The following is an 18423-nucleotide window of genomic DNA, read 5'->3' as shown; positions in this document are numbered from 1 at the left end:
ACTAGATGACCTGCAAAGTCCCTTCCAACTCTGTTAATCTGTTAATGCACCTTGCCGAGAAAACTGCAGGGGCTTGTCTAGGCAGTCTCCAAGAATCAGGCATAGTTGAATGGAAGAGACACATATAAAGACAATGCAAATTATAATATAACTATGTACATATTGAGCTGGGTGCCGCGGTTGGAACATGCTTTAGGAGTCTAAAGTGTAAAAAAATTGTAAAAAAAAAATAGTGTAAAAAATTGCCTAGCTGCCCTGACTATTTTCCACCATTGCTAATATTTATTAGCAATATTCATTGCTAACATAGTTCATCCATTGCGATATTTACAGAAAGAAAAATGAATCTTTATTTTTTTCCTGATAGAAATAGTGTGTTTGTTCCTTTCCAAATGAACTGCGTGTTATTTCCTTTATCATATATTGGAAGAGGACACATTTGTTTTTATAATCAAACTCTGTATTTCTTAGCTGGTATTCTGTTGGGGCCCCTAGTCACAGTCATGACAACGCTTTAGAAGTTGACAAGAAACATATTTTTAAAGACAGAGTAGCTCCCTGCAGCTCCCTGCCCCCGCCCCCTTTGTCAATGGGCCATTAAGAGGCCCAAGCCAGTCCCTTTACATAATAAAGAGTTCTCCCCTTCAGCTCCAGGGTGATGGGATTAAGGCATGATTAGCTTTTACCCACTCACCACTTGGCATCTGAGAAATCAACCAAACCTGGATTCAAAACACAGCCTAGAGAGTTGCCCCTGCATGGCCCCATGGGAGTCTGACAACCAATCAGAATACATTTCTTACACAGGAACAGGAATCAGAGAGGTGGGGCTGAACAGATGATAAAAAAACTAGCAAGCCCCTTCCTCCGCCCTTCTTCTTCATCCAACATTGAAGCATGTGATCACCTTTTCTGTTCAGGACACAAGCCATGTGGTCCTGTCCATCTTTAGACCATCTTTCCAAGCAGCTTCCATGTCCCAAGTGTCTTTTTTCCCCCACTTGGAGCCAAACCCAGAAGGACATTTCTTTCAACACACTAACACTGCAATCAGAACAAAAACAGAAGTTTAGGCTTGGGTGATGTTCAAAACAAATTTAACGCTGGTGCAGAGGATATTTGATTTGACACTTTCTAGAGAAAATGTTGTTTCAATTTAAGGTGTTAGCCAGCCATGAAAAATTTCATCAGAGTAACCAGTGTTTCTGCACCTCTTTGTTGACAAGAGGAGTCATTCTGAGGGCAGTTAAGAAGTGTTGGGAGGTGACTCCAAAACGAAGCATGAAAGTTATCTAGGCATAGGCACTAATTGCTCCTAATGGCCATATATGTGCTACAACATAATGCATCCCAACTTCAATAATTCAGAATGAGATATTGCTCTCCCATTCTAGTCCAGTGTTTCCCAACCTTGGCCACTTGAAGATGTCCGGACTTCAACTCCCAGAATTCCCCAGCCAGCGAATGCTGGCTGGGGAATTCTGGGAGTTGAAGTATGGACATCTTCAAGTGGCCAAGGTTGAGAAACACTGTTCTAGTCTACGATGAAAACAGAAACAAAGCTAAAATATGGGCTTAAAAAAGACATTAAGCTAAAAAATGGGCTGCACTTCTGATTCAAAACCCTCCTCCTTCCCCAGCCCCTGCAGAAACACTGCAGCAACCTAAATTTTGTGAAGCCAACGCTTAGAATTAAAAGGTGCAGTAATTAACCTTATAATAGAAGGCCAGATCATAGAGTTAAGCAAGGCGAGTTCCCTCCCTGCCGCCCAACTCTATGGTCTTCCGAGTGGTAAGAATTTTGAGCGTCGCTCGGGTAGGAAAGAAGGCCAATGGCAAAAAAACACAAAAGACTACAAGCTCCACGTCACACGAAAGCAGGCTAAAGGAGGGGCGGACACTCATTTTTCTCTAATTGGTCAATAGGCTGTGACGTTATTTAAATCAACCAATGACACGGGAGAAACTGGTTAGAGAAGTGGGCCGAGTGGCCGTTTCAAATGGAATCGCGCGGTTAATTCCGAGGAGGAGAATGGAGTCTTCCTTTGACCCCGTTCTGAGGTGAATTCGAATTCAGTCCCGAGAGGTTTTTTTGAGCGGGTGGGATGGGGTAGGGGTTCACATTTAGCGGCTTTCAGGCTGTGTGCAAACGACAAACGGTGCCGTATAGCAAAACGTGGCTCAGCTCAAGACAGAAAAAAACGGACTAGGCGCTCAATCCTCCGAGGAGTATCCCAATTTATTTCGTGAACGGTGCACACGAGGGCCTCGTGGAGGTAGCTGCGCTGGCGGTGAGGTAGCACGTAAAGCCTGGAGGTGATTGGGCCGGGTATGGAATGCAAAAACGGCAGAGGACAATATATTAGACCACGAAACGTGGTCTCCCAACCCCCCTCAAAAAAAAGGCGATGGGATTTGTCTAGTTTTATTCGTTTGTTCAATTTATAAGGCACCTGATCGCAAGAGACCCTGCAGGTATAAAGAACAAACTGCTTTTCTCGAGAGAAAGACTTTTTTTGCATTTGTGGCCCATGCAAAATTTATTCTGCTGTATATTGCACAGCATGTTGTATTGCTTCAATCTAAAAAAAAAAAGTTCTAAATCAGTGTTTTCCAACCTTGGTAACTTTAGGATGTGTGAACTTCAACTCCTAGAGTCCCATCCTGGCTTGGTTCGTACATTTTAAAGTTGTCAAAGTTGAAAAAAAGCTGTAAAGGATCTGCTGTCGAGTAGAATACGAAATTTTATTGGTTTGAAAGTAAGCTCTTAAGGCAATATAAGTAGAATAAGTAGAAATTTAGTTAAAGTTCTTTTTCTTTTCTTTTGGTTGTGTTATAATTACTGTAAATATACTGTAAATATTAATTTTTCTTTGGCTTTGTTTCTCATTGTTACCCTGACATGGCACTGTCTTTTCAATAAATTGTTTTTAAAAAGACGATCCTATATAGATGTTAATTGCAGGTGTCTCAAAAATGCAAGCAGTGTGATGTCTCCAACTTGCCAAAAAGCTGAAAGACTTCAGATAAAAGTAGAGCTTGCTTTCATGATGGTTTTATAGCCAAGCCAAATGATAGGACCTTCTTGTATTTAGCTCTCAAATGCTATAATTTCTAAGTTTTCAATGAAACTAGAGAAGAGAAAGGGATTTAGCTAGGAAATTTATATGTGGTGGAAGATTTTTCCTCCGGTGGTGTTCAAATAAAGCATAGGTGGGAAACAATGAAAAAAGCTAACTTGAAAATATCATTCCATATCTAAAAGCTAACTAAGGATACATCTTAAATGTTATGAAGCCAAATTGTGATTAGGTTTGCTAATCCATCTTCATGTGGTGTTAAATTATTGTATTTATTAAAGGAAGTGACCTGTAATCTTTCACCATGCTTTGCTCTGAAAACGTTTTTCCATTTGTAGCACAAATGTTGCTTACTGTTATATGAAGATATCCTAATATTACATATTGTAACATATTTGAAATTCCCAGTTTCCCTGGCAATAGCTGCCCAGATTATTAAAAAAAATGCTGTATATAAGGCTAGAATCCCTATTATAATGAGTGTTTGCTGCAAAAATTCTTAGTGAGAGGAAGCACAAAAAAGTTCCTTGGAGTAAAAATTCCAATCTTAACGACAAACTCTAATCTGTCTTATACAAAGCTTCAAGTTCTTAAAATGTGCTCTAGTTTGTCTACTGTAAAATGCAGAAAAAGGAATGCTTATTGATCTGGGTTCCTATCAAAGCCAGGATATTTCCTATACTGTACCTCTACTGTCACATTAAACAGTAGAAATAAATAGGATGATGGATGTACATATGATGGATGTAAATACTAAACAAGAACCAAACTTCAGCCAATTAGGCCATTAGTAATATGTTTAGAATATTTAAGTTTCTTATAGTGCAGGACAGAAATGTGTTGGGATTATAACAGCTCTTTGTCCATTTTTATCATTACTCTCAATTTTTGGCAAAGCGATGTGATAATTTGAATTATTTAATATCTAACATGAGATACGAAACTGTTTTGCAGTGATACCATGGAAGATAGAAAAACATTGGATTCAGAATGTAAAACAACACATGTTCCTTCCAATGGTAGGTATTAAAACAATATGTTGTAAGGCGTCTTCCTAATTACTCTGTTGTGACTTTTACAGAAAGATACCAAAATCAATCTAAGTCCACTTGAAGATAAAGAGAAACAGTTTGACAGATTCATGACAGGGTAGTTTCTTCCAGGTTGTCCTTTTCTGCACCCAGGACATGCCATTAAAACTATGATTGATCAACCTACAAATTCTTATATCACCATCTGCTGGAAACCCAAAGCAAATGTCTGGTACAGATAGTCCCTGGCTTACAACAATTCATTTAGTGACTGTTCGAAGTTACAACGGCACTGGAAAAAGTGACTTAGGACCATTTTTCACACTTAATGGCTGTTGCAGCATCCCCATGGTCACATGACCAAAATTCAGATGTTTGGCAACTGACTCACATTTATGAAGGTTGCAGTATCCTGGGGTCATGTGATCACCTTTTGCAACCTTCTGACAAGCAAAGTCAATGGGGAATCCAGATTCATTTTACAACCATTTTATTAATGTAAACAACTGCAGTGAGTCACTTAACAAATGTGGCAAGAAAAGTTGTAAAATGGGGCTAAACTCAACAAATTTCTCATTTAGCAACATAAATTTTGGACTCAATTATGGTCATGTTGAGTATAGTGTTTAAAATCTCTAATGAAAATAACCAAAGGTAATTTTATTTATATAAATATATTTATTTAGCATTACTTTTGCTTACTGTTAATATTAATGTATAGCCATTTGCTATATGTACAGACACTTCTTGCATTGAAACTTTTTTAGGATGTAAGTTCAAAAGAAGCTGACTTGCTAGCACCTTTCCTATTATAATTCTATTAACATAGCTTCCACACCATTTCTCATTCATTCAATTAATATGAATAAAGAGATGTTCCTATCCTGTGAATGTCTATTAAACAGAGTCAATCCATTAAACTGAAAGTTCATGAAACCAATGCCCATTTGCGGCAATATGGTACAATAATTTGAAGGTGTATGGAATAATAATTTGATTTCTGTAGAAAAAAAGTGAATCCTAGATACATTTATTTATTAAATTTATATGCCACCCATCTCACTAAGAAGCATTATAAATGTTATAATAGTAGTGTATGATAAATTATTCTTGTAATTTCAGATTTTCACCTCCTGAGTGAAGAAAAATTTGATTTTGACCTTTCACTGTCTCCCACAAGGTAAAATTAGCGTTAAAATCAAGGTGCATTAAGAACAGACAGAAATATGTGCAGTTACCTGACTTAATTTCTCTCTATCATAGTGAAAATGAAGATGAAGTTTTTGTTGGACCAATGAACCATAAAGAAAAGTGTATTGCTGTGCGACTTGAATCCCAGGAAGAGAGTCAAAATAAAACTCAGTCACATGACCTACCTTGGAGCCCTCCTGCTGGAGATAAATTTGTGGAAATATTTAAAGAAGCTCGCTTGCTAGCTTTCCAGCTTAAAAGTGGAAACAAACCAGACAAAAATAATACTATTCATCCGAGGGAGGGAAAGACAGAGGTGGTTGAAAAGTTTGTGAAAGAATCAAAGTCAAAACTGAAAATCTTTGAAAAAGGAATAGTGGCAGATAAAACACCAACAACCCCTAGAAGAGAGACATACTGTCTATGGGAAAGCCCAATCAGTCAACTTCAGAAGCGTTTAAGGCAACCTGTCACAATAATGGACCGCCCACGTTCTCTGAACACACCAAGTCCTGCTAAAACAGATAAGTTACCTAAAATGCACTCTGTATCCTCACCCCAAGCAAAGAATAACACAAGCCTTCAAAATAGAAGCAAATTTCAGACTGCAAAAACATCACCTGCACCTAGAAATAAGAACTTAATAGCAGGGGAGGTAAAGATTTTTTTTTTTTGCATTATATCTAAGCTGTAAGTTGTGTCACAATATTACAATCTAATTCTAGTTAAAATTTATTGTCTTAATTTGTATTTAAATCTATGGGTTTGGTGATATTTATGTTTCTGTTTTTGAGAAAGCATGCAGCTCTGTGCCTGATTTTTAAGGTTATTGTTTGAAACTGAAACATCTGCGTATTTCCTGGATTGGTCAGAATGTTAGATGAAAGTGGTGGGTATTGCTAGCAATGTTCCCTCTAATTTTTTTTCAGTGTGTGCGGAAAAGTATAGTGTTTGAGCAGCACATTTTCATGCTTGAGCACCTGAATTTTTTTCACAGATGTTTCACAGCAATTGATTTATAGGATCTGAATTGGAATGGAGAAAAATGTTGTGTGTGTGTGTGTGTGTGTGTGGTTGAGTGAGCGAGGGATCCGGTAAGGGAACTGCGCTTATTTAGAAAAGGTAAATTATTGCAAACACGATCAGTCGAAGATAAGTATGGGGACAGGTTGGGCAGTAGAGGAGTGGGAGAGAGGAAGAAAAAAGAGGGAAGAGAGACAGAAAGAGACAGAGGAGGAGAGGGAATGTGACAGAACAGTGGGAAAGAAGGAGAGATAAAGGGAGACAAAGAGGGGGAGAGAGACAGAAAGAGACAAAGAGGAGAGCAAAGGGAGAAGGAGAGAGAAAGTGACAGAAGAATGGAAAAGAAGGAGAGAGAAAGAGGATGAGAGAGACAGAGAGAAAAGAGAGGAAGAGGAAAGAGTAAGAGAACATCTCATTTCAACCCTGAGGTGCAAATATTCTCTTTGGTAATTTTATTTGTCCATTTACTATCCAATACTCTCATTTCTCCTTAAGTTCATCAAGAATTCCCTTCTTTTTATTGAATTTTATTGAATTTATCACAAAAGTTGAGAACAACTTTTTCAGCATAGCTTTACAGCTATTTAAAATATATAGTAATTTAGGTCAGGTTTTCAGAACATTAGTCTTTATAAATCACTAAGTGCAAAGAAACAGAATTCAGAAAGTTGGCTTCTCTTTTTGTAATTGCCTATTGTCTGCTTAATTTTCTACCTACATTTTTGATAACTGATATTCACTGTTGACCCAAGAAGCTCATCATAGAAAGAAACCCTCCCTATGAACTTTGTTGGGTTTCCATGGAATGAAATTTGATCTTTTTCTCAACCATACAGTAGCATATTCTTTCTAAGGAGGATATAATCAAGATAGTCCATAATTGCCTATCAATTTAACAGTATGGCGATTGACAATCTCTTTATATTTCAACTCTAACTCTTTCAATCTTAAAGGTTTGGTGAGGAGAAATCCAAAAATTCTTTTAAAGAGGAAAAAAAATGCTTGTACAATTGCATCCATGGAGACCTGTATATATACACAACACAGAGAGATGGCCAGATGAGAGGGGCTGCAGAGGGTCTCCCCGAGTCTAGGGCAGCGAGTCATTTGATGAGAAACTTGCCTCTTGGAAGGAATGACCCAGCTTGGCTCACACTTTCGATCTGCCGCTCAACGACTGAACGGAAAAGCAAAGAGGCAGGAGAGACGAAGCGGGAGCCAAGCCGGGTCATTCCTTCCAAGAGGCAACTTTCCCTCGAATGACTCGCTGCCGTAGACTTGAGGAGACCCTCTGCAGCTCCTCTCATCTGGCCGGGATGCCAGCAAGAGTGTAGGGCTGAAGGAAGGAGAGATACACACACTCACACTCTCTCTCTCTCCCTCCCTCCCTCCCCCCCCCTCAAATGGCAAATCTGAGCAGCCGCTGCTGGGAGCCCGTCCCATGCCTTCTCCCAACCCCCACACCCTTTCTCTCAGCTACTTTCTGCCTTGTGGACCTAGAACTGATTACTGTCTCCAGACTGGTTCTCCTCTCCTATTATTGTGGAAGGCGTCTCACAAAAACCACTGTGTGGCAGTTGGAAACTGCTGCGTGGTGTTTTGTTGTCATGTGGATGGCTGCGCAACCGCGCAGCTTAGAGGGAACATTGATTGCTAGATATAGTTTGAGGCTAGGGTAATTTATTAAGAAATGGTATAGGGTCTGTTTGGGGTGGGGTTGGACTAGATGACCTACAAGGTCTCTTCCAACTGTTAATCTGTAAGAATCTTATTGCTTATTTAAGTTTCTAATGCTTAAGAGCTGTGGTGGTGCAGTGGTTAACTCAGTTTTCCATCCTTCTGGGGGGGGGTGTAATATGCTGACACTGTAAAACCGCTTAGAGAGGGATGTAAAGCACTGTGAAGTGGTATATAAGTCTAATCGCTATTGCTAATGGTGTTACTGCAAAAATGCATTTTGCCTGACATTTGAATTAGAATCTTAACTTGGAGAGGATGGGGGGGGGAGCAAAACTTTAAAGATGCCAAGGAAGAAAGCCAGAGGGGAGAACCTGAGGCTTTTGAACATGGTTTATCAGTTGCTTCCCCAGTTTCTTGAAATGTAGTTAGTTCTGCTTTAAAATAAACAGATTTTGAAAGGTTCTAGTTCAAACCTTTTTTTGTGTCTGTTTGTATTCATACATGAATATGAACTGGCATGCCATTTTGAATGGGTCAGCAGCAGAAAGGAGCTTTGTCTTCATAAGAAGAGACAATGCAAAGCAGAAGACCTGCCTTTTCAATTCAAAGTCATCCCAAAGTTTGACCAGGTCACACCATTATGTTAAAGACTTAAATGATTTATTTTAAATTCATGTTGATTCAGTGTGAAGTATTCAGTATTACTTGAGAAAAATGCTTTTCAATACAGTCTATACTTCCAACTGTATTTCAGACAGTTGCCTACATTGGGGAGTAGGGAGAGCATAAATGAATTGGATTTCATAATATCGGAATGTTTAATATTTGCATTCTTAATAACATATCACTTGATCTCCTTAACTAATGGTCTGGTTATAGTTTGATGGCATAACTATTCAGGACAGTTTTCATTTAATAGAAAGAACTTGAGATTTTTGTATATTTTTGATGTTTATTTGTTTTACAAATATTTCAAATCCAAATCTTGCAGCCCAAACAAGGAAAATTGCCTAGTTCTTCCAGCAGGATTTATTCAAGCAGTATGGGATCATCTGAAGATTTGCTCTCTGACAAATCAAGCGTCACTTCGGATGCAGGAGAATTGTCCTTTTGTGCCAGTTCATCCATGCAAAGCAAGAGAACTCTTCCTACTCCCAGCAAGGTGAATACTCTTTAACTAATTGTTAATTGGATTTGGATGTTGAAATACATGGCACTTCAGTATTTTATCTGAAAGTACTTTTTCCATAATTTAAGCTGCTCTGAATCTATCAATTAGAAATTACAAATTAAATTTAAAAAATACATTTTAACTGGTGTGTCTTTGAGAGATGTTTTGATTTTCTCCCATGCAATGAATCAACATGGCAAAAAAATCCATTGATGCAGAAATGTGGTTTTGCAAAGTAGTAAGTTCTGTCTAATTTGACCTCATTTTTTGTAATAAACAGAAGAAAATCCATATGCTATTAATGCAGCAGTACCCAAGTTTTCTGCCTCTGTGGACTTGCATGGGGGGAGGCGGGGCGTGGTTTCGCACACACACACGTACGCACGATTTGCATGGCCTATTTCACAACAGGTTGCTGTATGGCACTGGGCCACAGACCAGAAGTTAGGGACCCCTGCTATAATGGAGTGGAATAGATAAACCTGTACTTAAAATTGAAATTATCCAGGTAGAGAGATGCAATTTGATGAGAAAAAAATTGAAAGCACAATGGTCAGAACAATATACCTGATTATATTTGTTTGGCATACAGCCAGATCATTTATCTTTGTCTTTACAGTTGGAAATGAAGACAAGACAACTGAAACCTCCTAATAATGTTCGTATGCGAAGAAATACTTCATCTTCCTCCTCCTCTTCTATTTCCAGCATGAATTCAAGTTTGAATTCAAGCCTGCCAATTTCTCCTAAAAGAGGAAGTGGTAATTATTCAGTTGTAGTTTGATTCTAGTGCATAGTATGGAATTGGGAACTGTGACTTAATGAAAACATATTCAAGTAGTGAAGAGTTGGACACTGAGTGGGGAAGGCAGGAGCCACAGCTATTCATAGAAGACAAAACTGTATTAAAGTACAATGACAGTGGTGCTTCTCTTTAGTAAATTCTTCAACAGCACAAACATCTTACCAGGATTTTAAAAGTGGAATTTAATAGCACATGCTTTTAAATATGTTAAAACTGAATGTAAATGTATCAGAACATAAAAGACAAATACAATAAATCACTGCTCTTCATATGCATTGTGATTTAATAAACCTCATTTGTTAGGATCAAATAAATATAAGAATGATACAGATCTGAGGCTGAATTACTCCTATATGGTTTGATTGCATGTGTAATAATGTCTTAAAAATGTATCAATATTCTAATTGAGTAAGAACAATGATTTGTATGTTCATAGTAAGAAAAACTAGGTTCAGGTGCTATTTTAAGACATAAATAACTTTGGTGACCCAGATGGATGACACATGTAAAATAAAGGAAGTATTCCTAATTTCTTATATGACTTCAGATACCTTTGTGACAGTAGCATCCTCCAGGATTGCTCCAGTGGGTTGAGTGAAGGGTATTGGGATACAGTAACTCTACTCCAGCCAGACTGATCACTTATAAAATACTATCTGTCTGAGGACATGGAATGCTGCAGTCTTATTTTCCTTCATGCATTCAGCATCATGACAAACATCTGTACTAAGAGGGGTACATTTTGCACAAGGAGCGCACATTGTTTTTGTGATTTCATATACAAACATGTTTATTGCTATCCAGAGTATAAGGTTACTGTAGTAGACTGGTACCTGTTTTTGTGAGATTTAAAAACTTTTTTGACTACATTAATGATAATGCAGTCTTTGCTGTCTTCTTATTTTCTAGTCAAAACAAGTATTACAAAAGCTCCTGCAGACATCTCTGGGCGCTCTTCTGTAACAAGCAAGATTTCCATAGTTAAACCTATGAAAGGATTGTCAGTGAATGCTGCCCACGCTGATGCATCTGGAAAACAACCCACCCCCAAATGTGCTAAAGAAAATCCTGTGAATACACCCAAATTTAAAGCTCCCCTGACATCTGAGAGTGCAAGCAATAATCTGCAGAAAGGTTCAGATTCTTGTCTTCAAAAAGTATTATCAAAAAACACATTAGGAAACACAAGTACAAGTTCAAGTCTTAAACTTAACTCTAAAACAGCAGCTCCAAACTTAAAGCTAGGTAAGGAAATTGATCTTAATGCATTAAATTATGCTAATTACTGGAGAGTGTTGATTCTGTACTAAATATGCTGATGATAAAAAAGAAATTAAGCATTTGTATATTTATGTGTCGAAGAAAATTAGTATGACTACTTCAACTGTACTTTCTGCTTATATTTTTTCTGTTCAGAAAATGAAGTCCCCAGAGTATTGCAATCAAATACTGTATTATCCAATAGCAATATTGAAAGGTAAATTTCTATATGATGACAGCTACTGATTTCCACTTCAATTGTTAGTCCTCATTGAGCTGTTCTGTAACATGATTGAAAACCTTGATAGAATCCAAATTGTTTAATTTCCTGGGAAAAGGAATAACTACGTTGTCAAGCTATCCTTCAGTAATATCCATATATTTAGATAAGTTCTGTGCTTGCAATTGAGATAACTGCAAGCTTGTCAGAAACTTCAAACTGAGGCAATTATCAAGGCACAGTATAACTGTAGGTTTGCCAGTTCAAATATTACACTAAATAATTGTTAAGTTTAATTTTCCATGGTTTGAGGGCAGTATCTGACTTGGAACCCTGTAAAATACAGGCAGTCCTTGCTAATCCACCACTTGTGCAGCAACCATTCAAACTTACAATGTTGCTAAACAAGAGGTACTTAGTCTTCATAGTTGTGGCCATCACAGAATCTCAGTGGTTAGGATTTGGATGCTCAGCAAATGGCTGATGATTACAATGTCACAGTATCCCATGGTCATGTGATCACCACTTGCGACTTTCTTGCCAGTTTCTAACAGGCAAACAAGCCGGAAGGGGGTTGCAATTGGCGACCATGGGATACTGTGACTGCATGGGATTTGCCCATCTGGAACTGCCAGAATTGCCGTCATAAGTTGACATGGTCACATGACATAATGCCTTACAACTGCATTTTTTAAAATTGTAATTCCTGATCCCAATCACTATCGATAAACAAGGACTATCTGTATGACTTTTGGAACTACTGTGATATGCTATGTACATGAACGTAACATTTATAAACTACTAAAAATGACTTTTAGTTGAAATTTTCGGGTTCTAAATTTGTTATGTTTTCTTAATCTCTGTAGCAATGTTGCATTTTCCACACCTGTCAAACAATTACAAAGAACGGTATTAAAATCCTGCTCTGCTGTGAAGCCTTTTTTACGGACTCCTGACAGAAGGCATTCCATATTGCCTATCTCTGTTGGTCGAAGTATCTCGGGAATTCCAACACTGACCCCCCAAAAAGTGCCCAGAAAAATGACACCTCCTAATTGTTTAGCTCTTCGACACATCTCTAGTGCGTCTTCTAAAAAGACTACAGAAATTAGGTACGTCTTCTGCCATTTTTCCTTTATTATTGTTTATTAATATGCCCTGGGCTTATCTCTGATTTCAGAAAATGCTAATTTTATTTATTATTTATTAATCAAGTTTATAGACAGCCAGTTTAGTCTTGATTAAGGCCCCAGGCTAGAAAGTGGGAAACCGTGAGTTCTAGCCCTGTCTTAGCTATAAAAGACAGTCATTCTCTCTTAGCCCAATTCACCTCATAGGGTTGTTGTGGAGAAAATAGGACAAGAAAAATGTGTTGAATATGTTTGCCATCTTGAGTTATTTGTAAAAAAAATAAAGGTGGGAAATAAATAAGTTATAAAGTTGGTTATCTACCTCCAAAGCAGAGTCTGGCTCAAATCTTGACTTTAATATTGAGTGTGACTTTAACTCTTATAAGAGAAAATTACACAGTTTCAGTATGGAATTCTCTGGTACTAATAAAGAAGAACATTTGTGGCTCACGGTTGAAATGAGGGGTACTTGGTGCTTTCTCGAGCTTGTCTGTTTTCTTGCAGACAATTCATTACCCTAAATAGGTAACATAATCAATGGTAGTAAGGAGTGCTGTTTGCTATCAGTTTATATTCTCGTGTCTTGCCTATCTCTGGGTGCGGTTGGTCTTAGGGATTCTTTGGTTGGACTTCTTACTAATTCTCATTCTGAAAAAAACATGAAACACACCCCAGTAGAGGTGCAGGGTTTTCTATGACATTCCATACTGGTATCCATCAACTGAATGCACTGGAATTATTCAATTAATCAATTCATATAATGTGATGTATTACAATACAGACTTATGATTTCTGTTGGCTGCAGTTGATGATGTTCAAATGGTGTAACTATGTATTTGCCACAACAATATATTTCTGCAGGAAGCTGTCTTTTTTACTGTACTATAATGAAAACATGGGTCCATGGGTTTTAAGGATTTTGCGAAAGATACTTAATGAAACAAAAATCTTACAGTATCTTAACTATTTATTTTAGTGTACGTTTTAAGGACAGTCCATTTCTCATGTAATTTTGTTTTCCTGTGGGATTGGGGTAAAGAAACAATTGCATATACTGAATAGAAATAAATTATTCCATAGTTTGGAATTCTGCATAAAAATCGCTTTTTTGCTGTTTCTGCCTAGTTCTAAATGTGTGACTGACAACAAGACATGCATGTCTTCAAGCCCATCTTCAACAGAAGGAGACTTATCTCCACCAAAAATTATACCTATCGCACTTACTTTTTCACCAGATAAACCTTTTATCAAAATAGAACAAGACATTACTAAAAAAGGGGAAATAGCAGAAGTAATACTAGCTAAAGAGGTAAGTTTAGCTGTCAAAATACAAAGCATATATTACAATAACAATTAGTGTTGCAACTGCTGCTTGCTTTAAAAGAATTTGAAAGATGCTATCACCTCCTAGTGTACTTATTATGGTAATATTTTACACTAGGAAGACTCTTATGGTATCTTATTTCTCAGAGTATAAAACACCTTTTTCCCTCAAAAAAGAGGGTGAAAATCTGAATACAGCATTTTTTGCTTCCTGAAACTCTACCCCCTTTGCAAAAATGGCTGTGCATAGCCTTTAGGAGGCTTACAGAGTACTCCTGGGGGCTGGGGAGGGCAAAAATTAGTAAAAAACGGGCCGTTTTTTGCTCGTCTCCCCCCCCCCCCCAGAAGCACTCTATAAACCTCCTAAAGGCTATGCATACCCTTTTTCTGACAAAACATGGGCCCATTTTTGCAAAAAACACCCTGTTTTTTGCTCGTTTTTGCCCCCCAGTCCCCAGGAGCACTCTACAAGCCTCCTAAAGGCTATGCATGCCCTTTTTAGGACAAAAAACGGGCTGTTTTGGGGAGGTCTGCAGAGTGCAAAACCTTTTTTTAAAAATTCTCTATTCAAAATCTTGGTGCATCTTATACTCCAGTGCACCTTATACTGCGAAAAATGTGGTATTTCAATAATAAAGGATTTTGTTGGCTTTGCTTTTAAATGTGCTTTGCAGATCCATCATTCTCGAAAAGATTTTAAATGAAATTATTCCAAATGTTAGTGATATTAACAGTCCATCGGTGCCTCCTATCAATACTTTGACATATTCTTGTTAAGAGTCAGTTGTTAGGAAAGGTGGGTGGGAAACCTATTTACACTGATGATTCATTAAGGGGGAAATTTGAATTAGATCACACAAGCACTAAAATCAAAGGCAGTTTGGATCAGCAGAATATCAAAGATTTAGGTATTGTATTTTGGGAGGTGGGAATAGATGTTATATGACCTGACATTCTGTATTTTTGAGAGTATGATATTGGAACACTTAAAACACTTTTTCTAGGACTTGTTGATAGAATTTGAAACAGATAAAACACCAGTTGCCATCCAGGAATGTGAAAACAAACCTCTCATTGATCTTTTTAACACTCCTGAAATAAATAAAGCCCCTCTGTTGAAACCTACAGGGCAGGTAAGGTTCTTTTTATCTCACTCTTAATACTGTATGTAAGTGTGGGTTGATGATACAAAGTTTAATTGTACATATTTTACATTGAGGCACGCAACTATATCTTTGAAGATATAGTTGAGTGCACATAACTCTGATGTTATATATACTGCATGTAATATTAAAAAATTTAACCTCAAAATTCTGCCAAAAGCTGGCATTAATAAGCTATTGCAAAATTAATATTTGAATTGGGTGCAATTGATTGTAATCAAAACTGCACTGTTAATGTAGATTTGCTAACAAATGGGGTTCTTTATATTTTCAAGAATGTAAAAGTTGTGTTTAGTCAATGTTTTAATACTATATTTTCTACTTCTAGCTAATAGATCTCAACTCTCCTTTGATGAAACTAAGTCCTGAAGGAAATAAAGAAAATTCACCTCTTCTGAAATTCTGATTTTAAAAAAAAAAGGCTTTCAAACTGGAAAAAAATCTAGAGTTTAGCAACTAATGGTTTGCTGGTCAGTAGTTTTCATTCTGGAAAAAAAAGACATGAAATTAAAATTGTGAACTTGAAATGTTGATATATTGCTGCTAGGAAAAATAGAAAATATACAGTTTTTTATTTTAAGCAATTTTGGTTGTAGTAAATGTCTTTCCTGGTAAAATATTTGTTTTAAAATTGTGCAAAGTAAATTGTAGGTGTATATCAAATATATTGAAATAAAGTTAAGCTTTTAAAATATTGATTACATATTTTCATAATTATTGCAAAATATTCAGAGTCTCTGAAGACTATCACAATTCAATCTCTGTAAGAATGGCAGATTTTTAAATGTAGAAATTCTATTTACGGCAGGATAGAATGTGTTTCTCACTTTTCCTTTATAGTCAACAAACAGATGTGCAAAAAGGAACGAGTTCTCCAAAAAATTATTAATTTGAATAATTCAGTAGAGAATTACAGTATACTGCCCCAAACTATTTTCCATTGTGATTGAGTTTTAAAAATCCTATTCATCTTTCTGTCTGGCTAAAATTTGTAGTTAGCAGCAACTAGCAGCAGCAACTAGCTGCTGCTAACTGGATGTTAGTCTCTAATCTTTCATTTCTAAGTGGCTTGTTAAGGCAATTCATGTTAGAAAGGTTATTTGCCTCATGGAATTCCTTATAGAATGAATAATAAAAAGTTGTAAAAAGCAAAACCAGTATTGCATTTCTTTATCTTATTGCAACAGCTCAGATGTAGATGAAGTTTTGTCCTGTAATATATAAAATAAAATGTTGTAGTTGTTGTAGTTGTTTATTGTCATTGCACCTTGTACAATGAAATTAAATGCCATCTTCAGTGTACATTATAACTATAAAATATAGTTATCATCATCAAAGAGAAAGAAATATTATAAAAATACTATTATTGTTTAAGTCATTTCTCTGCTTTTTGAAGGGAGGATTTTTTAAAGCAATTTTGATAGTAGGCAATCTCTGCTGTGCTTGACCCACTCTTCACAAGAGCAGAGAGATTGGATAGGAAGAGATTATAAAACAAAAAGCAGGCACACAATAGGAAATATACTGCCTGTTTGCCTAGTGCACTTGTGGCTTTCAGCTCCAGAATCAATGCATTCCTTTCAGTGTGTATTCTCAACTCTCTTGTGATCTCTTCCTCTCCAAATTCTCCAATCTGCAATTGGGGGGGGGGGGGGAGAATTGCCAGGTCTTCCAACAGGAAGGATTTATTCCAACAGGATTTATTCAAATAGTATGGGATCATTTGCTCGCTGACAAATCAAGCATAGCTTCGAATGCAGAAGATTAGTCATTTTCTACCAGAGCAGACTGCTGTGCTACTCTCCCACACTTATCAGTGATTTCAGGGTAGCTGCTCAGCAAAATAAGATTTCCCGTTTCACTGCATAGCCTCCCATCATTCATTCATAGAGATACAACATTAAAACACATTGAGCCAGGGACTGACTTGGAAATGTGTTGGGCACAGTGGAAAATGCTAGCAGGAAAGATGCTATAAAGCACCAGGCTGAACCCACTTCTGATGAAAGGAATGAAAAATCATTAAGTAACAGGAAAAAAAAATGATACATGGCATGCTTACATTAAGGTTAAATGCAAGTGGGGAAATGCCTTAATTCTTATCTAGTGTTTATCACTTATTTTAAGAAAGGTCAGGTGAACTGTCTTTACATAAGTTCCTTTTTAATTTTAATTTTTTAAAATTCAAATAATACATAGTAAATACAAAAAAGAAAGCGAAAAGGAAAAAAACCCAAATATTACAACGTACCCCCATCATCTAGAGATGCTCCCCCCCCTTATATTTCTTCATCTATAACAACTAAGATACACAATATATTCCAATTGTGCCCTTATCCCCTCCAAAACAGCATATATTCTTGAGTAGGTTTATTCCCTTTGCCTTCCACCAATACTGATTTTATAAAATCCCCATATATTTCATTTACGTAAGTTCCTTAACATGGTTATCCATGAATGATATGGCAATCATATCAACCAACAGAACCAACAGAAGATAATATAGTCCTAAGAATATAAAAAATATCTCTTTGTTTAAGGTAGTTTTTTTCAAATTTGGCAACTTGAAGACGGCGTGAATTTCAATTCCTAGAATACCAAATACCAACATGCTGACTAGGGAAATTTTGGGATTTGAAGTCCACACATCTTCAAGTTTGCTAAGTAGGAAGAAATAATGGTTTAAGGAATGGTTCCTAAAAGTCTGGAACTTGCCTTGGCATAGAATAGAATGTAATGTAATGGAAGTAATGGGAATGGAATAGAAGGGAAGGGACCTTGGTCTTCTAGTCCAGCTCCCAATTGAAGCAGGATACCCCATCTCAAACAAATTTCTTAAAAAACTCCCGTGATGAAGCCCCCCACAAGTTGTTAAGCTTCATATTTACAACACAACAGGAACCTATTCAAAACAAGTGATCCCAACACAGGTTTGGCAAATCTGCACCGGCCCAGTCTGGTACAGTGGTTAAGGCCTCTGGTTAAACCCAGGAGACAATGAGAGTCAGTCCCTTTCAGACCCTCAGAAATCAGATATGGCAAAAACAGCTCCAAAAATCTTCCTAAAAAAAAAAAAAAGCTGGGGCTGGTTCAGACAGGCACCAGGAACCATCCCTGACCCTGAAGGTGCACACGTGTGCAAACACACAGGTGTCCAGTGGTTGCTTCCATTCCTCCGCCTGGGGTGAATCAAAAAGGCAGGACTTCAGCTTCCATCATCTTCCTCGGCCTATGCCAGGAGTCTTCAAACTTAGCAGCTTTAAGACTTGTGGACTTCAACTCCCAGAATTCCCCAGGCTGGGGAATTCTGGGAGTTGAAGTCCACAAGTCTTAAAGCTGCTAAGTT

General features: G+C 37.2%; 1 protein-coding gene across 4 annotated transcripts; it reads left to right on the top strand.

Annotated features, from left to right (window-relative positions):
- Positions 1–1979: 1979 nt before the first annotated feature.
- On the top strand, positions 1980–15771 carry GTSE1 (G2 and S-phase expressed 1). Of its 4 annotated transcripts, none has more exons than XM_087722562.1 (12): positions 1980–2061; positions 4035–4099; positions 5234–5291; positions 5375–5957; positions 8997–9167; positions 9796–9937; positions 10891–11226; positions 11398–11458; positions 12328–12573; positions 13717–13900; positions 14919–15047; positions 15406–15771. In XM_087722562.1, the coding sequence occupies exons 1-12, from the start codon at positions 2033–2035 to the stop codon at positions 15481–15483; spliced, it is 2082 nt and encodes a 693-aa protein (XP_087578688.1). In that variant the 5' UTR covers positions 1980–2032; the 3' UTR covers positions 15484–15771. The 4 variants fall into 4 exon arrangements, 3 of the variants coding, with proteins under 3 accessions (XP_087578688.1, XP_087578690.1, XP_087578689.1); XM_087722563.1 differs by lacking the exon at positions 1980–2061 and adding an exon at positions 2123–2291; XR_015697662.1 differs by lacking the exon at positions 13717–13900 and having other exon boundaries at positions 15406–15416.
- The last annotated feature ends 2652 nt before the right edge of the window (positions 15772–18423 follow it).

The sequence above is a fragment of the Thamnophis sirtalis genome, unplaced genomic scaffold (assembly GCF_051295495.1).
Source record: "Thamnophis sirtalis isolate CommonGarterSnake01/CBP01778 unplaced genomic scaffold, rThaSir2_p1.2 scaffold_9, whole genome shotgun sequence".
Lineage (NCBI taxonomy): Eukaryota > Metazoa > Chordata > Lepidosauria > Squamata > Natricidae > Thamnophis > Thamnophis sirtalis.
The sequence above is the reverse complement of the archived record's forward strand: the minus strand, read 5'-3'. Positions and strand labels throughout refer to the sequence as shown.